The sequence below is a fragment of the Octopus bimaculoides genome, chromosome 7 (genome assembly GCF_001194135.2).
Source record: "Octopus bimaculoides isolate UCB-OBI-ISO-001 chromosome 7, ASM119413v2, whole genome shotgun sequence".
Lineage (NCBI taxonomy): Eukaryota > Metazoa > Mollusca > Cephalopoda > Octopoda > Octopodidae > Octopus > Octopus bimaculoides.
In genome coordinates this window covers 25,922,579-25,930,646 of record NC_068987.1, presented here as the reverse complement: position 1 = coordinate 25,930,646, position 8,068 = coordinate 25,922,579, and the positions used below count along the sequence as shown (strand labels likewise).

General features: G+C 38.8%; 1 protein-coding gene across 1 annotated transcript in view; it reads right to left on the bottom strand.

The window, feature by feature from the left end:
* LOC106873830 (U2 small nuclear ribonucleoprotein auxiliary factor 35 kDa subunit-related protein 2) overlaps positions 1-8,068 on the bottom strand; it is a gene marked incomplete at its 3' end in the record, with an annotated part of 35,743 nt that overhangs the window by 23,977 nt on the left and 3,698 nt on the right. Inside the window, exons 2-4 of the mRNA XM_052969143.1 lie at positions 7,892-7,971; positions 7,203-7,381; positions 3,631-3,726 (exon numbers count right to left, since the gene is read on the bottom strand). Coding sequence (XP_052825103.1) covers positions 3,631-3,726; positions 7,203-7,381; positions 7,892-7,971 — 355 coding nt within the window. The remainder of the gene's footprint in view (positions 1-3,630; positions 3,727-7,202; positions 7,382-7,891; positions 7,972-8,068) is intronic.

The following is an 8,068-nucleotide window of genomic DNA, read 5'->3' as shown; positions in this document are numbered from 1 at the left end:
TTCTTTTTTATTTCAGATTCTTTAGTTTTGGGGTGAACCATGCTAATAGCGTTTGAATAAAAATAACTCATCTAGACATTTTTTTCAGAAAACAAAGAGTGAGGATACATAGTAAGCATACATTGAGTATATATTTAACAGAAAACCATAATAATAAAACATTTATTGACATAATGAATTATTTTGCCACATGAGCGCCATTTTGACAGATAACTTCAAGAACCCCATTAGCTATGGAATCTGTCAATTTCTTAATAGTAGCAGGTTAGACTGCCTCTGCTGCAGCTTTGATGGTTGCCCATAAGACATCTTTCAATGTAAATTGGCATCCATCAGCATAAACATCCTGTTTAATGACGGACCAAAGGTTTTCAATAGGGTTCAGATCCAGAGATGCTGGCGGCCACACCATCATTTACCTTGTATGCCGTAAGACTCTAGAAATGTTTGGGTGGTCCTAGCAGAGTGGGAGGGAGTGTTGTCATGCATGAATATGAGATTCATTAGAATGTCATCTAGCCAGGGATCCAAGACCTCTTGAAGGAGATTGCAGTAGGCAGCTGCAATTACTTTAACCCCTTCAGGCATCTTGAATGGGCCAACAAGTCTGTCCTCAATGATACCAGCCCACAACGACTCCTCCACCCTGTTGTTGACATAGTAAACATTGGTGATGCTCATCTCCAAAATAGACCCAACCATTTGCCCAACTGTCAGGTCTGTCAAGGGTCACCCTGGTTTCATCAGTGAACAGAACACAACTTATGTCTAACGTCATATACTTTTGGGCCCATTGAAGCCTCAAACTCCTGTTATGGGGTGTTAAAGGAGGCAGTTTCAGGAGTTCTCACACAGAAGCCATAGTCCTGAGGATGCGAATTCAGTACATGAGGAAGTCCGGAGTTGGTGAACATGGCTTTGCTTGTTCGTCCAAGTTTCCCACATAATTTGTGGCCAATATTCCTTAAATCTCTAGCTGTCACAGTCTTGGAGGTCCCACAATCAGATCATTTCTTCCTTGGCAAAGGGTCCTACAGGAATCATCTAATCGTGTTCACATGATGACCTAACTTTTCCGCAATGACATGAAGAGAGGTGCCTTTAGTACTTTCCTTGATGATGACAGACTTTTCTTCATCATTAAGGACTTTTCCATGCCCCAATGTTCTTAGAGAGGAGAAACGTTATTAGTATGGTTCACCCAAAAACTGAAGAATCTGAAATAAAAAAGAAAGGACATTACACAGAATAACAAAAAACATAACAATGGTGCTGCCATAGTGTGCAAACCAGCTGGGAAAAGTTTTTTCAAAATCAATTCACAGAAAACTGAGAAATCCTAAATTTCACTCATAAGCTATTAGCATGGTCTGGGTGTATATATAGATCATCATCATTTAGTATCTGCTTTCCATGCTGGCATGGGTCAGACGGTTTCACTGATCAGTCTGAGTCAAACTGAGTCAAAAGGAACCTCTATGTAATTGCTCAACCTGCTAGAAAGCTAGTAATAACTGCCAAATTCTCTCAAATTACACCCTACCATCTTAAAGCAGAAAGGACATATTGGTCAGTGCAGTCCTAAATATATAAGTAATTGGGATGATCAAGGCTGGATTGCCTTTTATCATACAGTTGTCTGATTAGATCTGACCTATAGTTAAACAAGATTTTTTTTTAGTTTCTTTTATGTCCTCCCAGCCAAAATGGCACATTTTCTCAGTGAAAAATATCAGAGTTTCAAGACTCAGGTTACAAAATACATAACTATTTATCATCAAGAAATAAGATGACATAACAAGTCTTTAACATTCATATTAATGTTGTTGTTATTTAACCCCAAATCAACCCTGAATGAACAGACATGTGAGTAAAAGAAGTCTAGAGCTATGATACAGACTATTGTATTTTTACAGTGTGATGTGAGGAAAATTTGGTTGCTTTTTCTTGTAGGTTGAATGATCATAGGGGCCTCCCTTACCGGTTCAATACATATCAATGAATTCCTCAAGCTGGTACCATGACAAAATGCACCTTATACACTGTGCAAAGTGGTTGTGGGACCAGTGAAGAATAACATAATGTCGAGAGGACCCTTAGATCTTGTCCTGTTGGGATTATGACAACCCCTTTAGTGTTAGTGGTATGATAACATGCACCCAGTACATTTTGATAAGTGGTTGATGATAAGGGCATCCACATGCAGAAAATAAACCCAAATGCAACGTACAAGTGACATGCCCCACCGACTCCCACCCAGTAGCTCAAAATAAAAACCGACTCAAACTGTGATGACTTAGTCCAACACATGCTAACATGGAAAGCAGGTATAAAAATGAAGACAATGATGATATGCGTGTGTGTGTGTATCCTGGTTTTTAGAATAGCTACATTGTATCCATACATGTAACAGGCAATTAACCCTTTAGCCATATCCAGCCAAAATATTCTACCTGTTTTATGTTCAAACTAGCCAGATCTGGCCCAATCACACCTACCCTACAGTATCATTCTAAAAATTAACAGTAATCTCATAAAAATCTGAAAGTTATAAGACGATGCATGGTTAAAGCAAAACAACGTGAATAAACAATCATTATATTTGACAGAATAATCTGAATGCTAAAGGGTTAAGAATTGGCTTCATGAAGGGTATCTGACCATAAAATACTGCCACAAAAAGTCTCATCTAAAACAACCTATGCTAGCATGACATATCATATAAAAACAATGATGATGAATATCTATCAATGTATCTGTCTAGCCAGCTATCTAACTATCAATGTCAATGTGTATAAATTGCTTGTTTTTTTTTTATCTATACTGGCATAGGTCGATTGGATCTCCTTGCTAAACTCCTCATTATAACATACACAACAAAGAAAAACTGACTAATATAGTTGTTATGTATCTTGTCAATGGAGCCTATTGCTCATTCTGTCCCAGGTTATCCAGGAGCCTGTGTGTGTCTCACAAGTTCCTCTCTAAAGCCTAGGAAGGTTATGGTATAGAAGACCAGCATTTGCCCATACATGTGATTCTCCTCTCTCAAGCCAGCAAGGTTTGCTTAATGAAAGGCAAAAACTGATACAATCTGATTCAAGCATTGCCTTTAGAATACTAGGAGTCCAAAAATTACAAGGTATCTCATCTGATACTCTAACAAATCTGCCCTTGACTTGTACTTAATTTGTCTACACTGAAAGATGAATTTGGTAGACGGAAACTGAAAGAAGCCCACTGTGAGGTCGTTGCCAGTGCCGCTGGACTGGCTCCTGTGCAGGTGGCACGTAAAAAACACCATATACATGTATGTGTGTGTGTGTGTGTTTGTCCTCCCAACACTGCTTGACAACCGATGCTGGTGTGTTTGTGTCCCTGTAACTTAGCGGTTCAGCAAAAATTGACCAATAGAATAAGTGCTAGGCCTACAAAAAATAAGTCCTGGGGTCAATTTACTCAACTAAAGGTGGTGCTCTAGTATGGCTGCATTCAAATGACTGAAACAAGTAAAAGAATAAAAGTAAATATATATATATATATATATATACATACACATACATACAAAATGAAATAAATATGTATGGAAGAACATTTAGGATATAATTGGATGTACTCTTCCAAAGTCACCTGTTTCTCTTTTTTGGCTTTTTCAACTGATTCTAATTTTTCTCTCTCTTCTGTTTCTTTCCTCTCTTGTTCTTCCCATTCTTCTCTGATTTGTCTCTAGAATTGAAGAGAAAATGAAAAAGAAATAGAAAAAAAAAATTGGAAAATTAGATATGACATTGGCAGGAGGAGACAAACTTAATGTGGAGATGTACAGACAATTAAATAAACCCTGGTACATTACTGATATTTATCAAACTGAACTGAAAATAATTTTGGACCTTTACCATTTCTACTACTCCACCTTCCATACAATAATAATAATAATAATAATAATAATCCTTTTTACTATAGGCACAAGGCCTGAAATTTTGGGGGAAGGGAGCCAGTCAATTAGATCAACCCCAGTATGCAATTGGTACTTAATTTATCACCTCCGAAAGGATGAAAGATAAAGTCGACCTTGGCGGGATTTGAACTCAGAACATAAAGACAAGCAAAATGCTGCTAAGTCTGCTAACGACTGTGCCAGCTCACCACCTTACTGCTATTACTACTACTAATAATAATAATAATAACAATAATAATAATCCTTTCTGCTATAGGCATGATACCTGAACTTCGAGGGCAAGTTGATCACATTGACCCCTGGCTCTCCTGTTGAAGACAATGCTTGAGTGTTCAGCTTTTGCTGAATGACCTACAAAAAATGACTTGTTTATAGTGATCAAGTGTTCATGCAGCACATTACCTCACTCCCTCCACCGAATCGATGTTGCATGAACAAGTGCACAGTGTACCATGTGTCAGATGTCAAAGTGATCACAGAGTAATGTAAGTGTTTTGCTCAAGAACACAAAGCATCACCCAGTCTAGGAATTGAAACCACAATCTCATGACCATGAGTGCAACACCCTAACCACTAGGCCATGTGTTAAGGGTTTCAAATTCTGGCAGAGGGCTAGCAGTTTTTGAGGGGAGAAGGAAGTTAATTACATTGACGCTAGTACTTGAGTGGGTGAGGGTTACTTGATTACATCAACCCCAGCTCAACAGGTGTTTTATGGACCATGGACAGTTTATGGGACATGGAGGGATAAAAATCAAAGTTGAACCCAGAGTGATTCGAACTGAGAAAACAAAAGAGCCAGAACAAACGCTGCAAAGCATTTTTTTCTGATGCTCTAATGATTCTACCAGCTTGTAACCTTCTTAATAATAATAACAATAATAATGATGATGATGATGAGGAGGAGGAGGAGGAGGATTTCAAATTTTGGCATACAACCAGCAATTTCGGGGGAGGGGATGAGTGAAATACATTGACCCCGGTACTCAGCTGGTACTTATTTTATCAAGGAGGTGCAATGGCCCAGTGGTTAGGGCAGCGGAATTGCGGTCGAAGGATCGCGGTTTTGATTCCCAGACCGGGCGTTGTGTGTGTTTATTGAGCGAAAATACCTAAAAGCTCCACGAGGCTCCGGCATGGGGTGGTGGCGACCCCTGTTGTACAAACGGCGGTGCATCAGCATGGCCGCAGCTTTCAGCTGAAACTATAGAAAAAAAAAAAAATCCAGAAAGGATGGAAAGCAAAATCGACCTTGGTGGAATTTAAACTCAGAACATACAGATGGATGAATTGCCACTAAGCATTTTGGCCAGCATGCTAACAATTCTGCCAGCTCTCTGCCTGAATAATAAAGGTTTCAGATTTTGGCACAAGACAAGCAATTTTGTAGGAAGGGGTTAATTTGATTACATTGACCTGGTACTTGTTTATTGACGCTGAAAGGATGAAAGATAAAATCGACCTTGGCAGAATTTGAAAGACAGATAAACTAATAATAATAATAAAACTATAGTGAAGATCAAATAAATAGTGCATGTGTTAAATTGGCAAAAGATGACCATCCCCACATATAACAATATCTGTTTCAACACACGTTTCCACAGCAAGAATCTTGTAGAACAAATACATAAATATATGATAAATGGTTTCTAATTTAGACACAAAACCAGCAATTTTTGAGGACAGGGGTTAGTTACTACCATTGACACTTGTACTAGACAACTACTTTATTTTATTGACTCCCAAAAAGATGAAAGGTAAAGTCGACCTTGGTGGGATTTGAACTCAAACTATAAAGAGCCAGAATATAAATACATCAAAGCATTTTATCTGACTCTTTAACCATCGTGCTAATCTACCGTCCATAATAATAATAATAATAATAATAATCATTTCAAACATCTCTCTCTCAGGTGAGACATCCTTGTCTTGCAAGCCACTCAGTGACCTCATGGGTGCTGGTACCAGCTGAAAAGCACTATGCTGGTACTACATAATAAGCACCCATGCTGAAGCCATGAGACACCCATGCCGGTGCAATGTAATAAGCATCTGTGCCAATGCCAGTCCTGCACAAAAGCACCCATGCTGGCACCACAAGAAGGCACCCAGTACAATCTGTAAAATAGTTGGCATTAAGAAGGTCATCCAACCATAGAAACTATATCAAAACACAACTGGTGCCTGGTATAGCCCTTCAGCTTTCCAGCACCTGTTGAACTGTCCAACCCAAGCCAGCATGGAAAATGGACACTAAATGATGATGACGATGATGATGATGCACACAGCCAGCAATTTTGAGGGGCAGGGTTAGCTGATTAACATTACTGATCCAAGAGGAATGACAGGTGAAATTAACCACAGCAAGATTTGAACTAAGAATGTAAAGAACTGGAACAAATACTGCAGGGAAGTATTTAATATCTGGTACTCCGTTGGTTCTGACGAGGAAACTAACGTGCAAGTGGCTGAGAACTCCACAAACGCACATAACCGTAATGTAGTTCTCAAGGAGATTCAGTGTGACACAGAATGTGACAAGGTCGGCTCTTTAAAATACAAGTACTACTTATTTTTACCAGCTGCATGGACTAGAGTGCCTTGCTCAAGGATATAATGCACCACCAGGAATCGAACTCATGACCTTACAATTGTGAGTTGATTACTCTCACCACTAAGCCATGCACCTTCACAGTATTTAATATAATAACAGAGTTATTATATTAAAATATAATAACAGAGTTGTCATGATGGCACCTGTACCAATGGAGTACTAAGAGCGTGATCGTTGCCAGAGCAGCTGTCTGGCTTCCATGCTGGTGGCACGTAAATAGCACCATTTGAGCGTAATCATTACCAACGTTGCCTTCCTGGCAATTGTGCCAGTGGCACGTGAAAAGACATTCGAGCAAGATCGTTGCCAGTACCGCTGGACTGGCTCCTGTGCGGGTGGCACGTAAAATACACCATTTCGAGCGTAGCCGCTGCCAGTACCTCCTAACTGGCCTTTGTGCTGGTGGCACGTAGAAGCACCCACTACACTCTCGGAGTAGTTGGCGTTAAGAAGGGCATCCAGCTGTAGAAATTCTCTGCCAAATCAGATTGGAGCATGGTGTAGCCATCTGGTTCACCAGTCCTCAGTCAATCGTCCAACCCATGCTAGCATGGAAAGCGGACGTTAAACGATGATGATGATTATATTAAAATAGAAAAATAAAATACTATCGAATTTTGAGATACCCACATCCTGTTCTTCTCGACGTTTTCTTTCTTGTTCTTCATGTTGTTTCCTAAGTTCCCATTCCTTCTGAGCCTGTCTTTCTCGTTCTAACCAGCGTGCATGTGCCACCATCTGTAGTTGCACTTCTTTCTCTCTTACTTGTTCAGAAATTTCATTATCAGAGCTACTTTTATCACATGTTTCTGAAAAAAAAAACAAAACAAATAGTAATAGGTGCAGATATGGTTGAGTAATTATGAAATTTACTTCCTGACCACATAGTTTTGAATTCATGTGCGCGTGTGTGTGTGTGTGAATGATGAATTTCTGCATCTTTGCACAACATCATCTGAACCAAAAAATAGTGATGTAATGTTTACGTTCGTTGTGAACAACATATCTGAGCTTTTGAAGTCTAATGGAATGAAAATTCTTTGTTTAAATAACGGGTAAATGATTAACTGGAAGAGCATCTAGTTGCCTTAATATTGCCTCAAATAAGTATCCATCCAACCTATGTCAACATGGAAATATAGATGTAAAATGAATAAACAAATCCTAATGATTCTGCTTATAAGCAGATGTAATAAACACAGAAGAGAGAGAGAGAGAGAGAGAGAGAGAGAGAGGTGGGGTGGGAGATACAAAAAGAAAGAGAGAGGAGAGATAGAGAAAGAAAGAGAAAGAGAGAATGTCAGCAAGTTCTTACTTACCAAGGTTATTGTTTTGGGCAAGTTTTTTCCGTTTTAATTTCCTTTTTAATTTTTTTAAAAGTTTCTTCCAACTTTTATGACTAATAAAATATAAAATATAAAATAAAAATTTCATTTGTTTGCAGAGAAATACTTCTGAAATCATGTAAGAAATAAGAATGTAAACCATGACAAAAA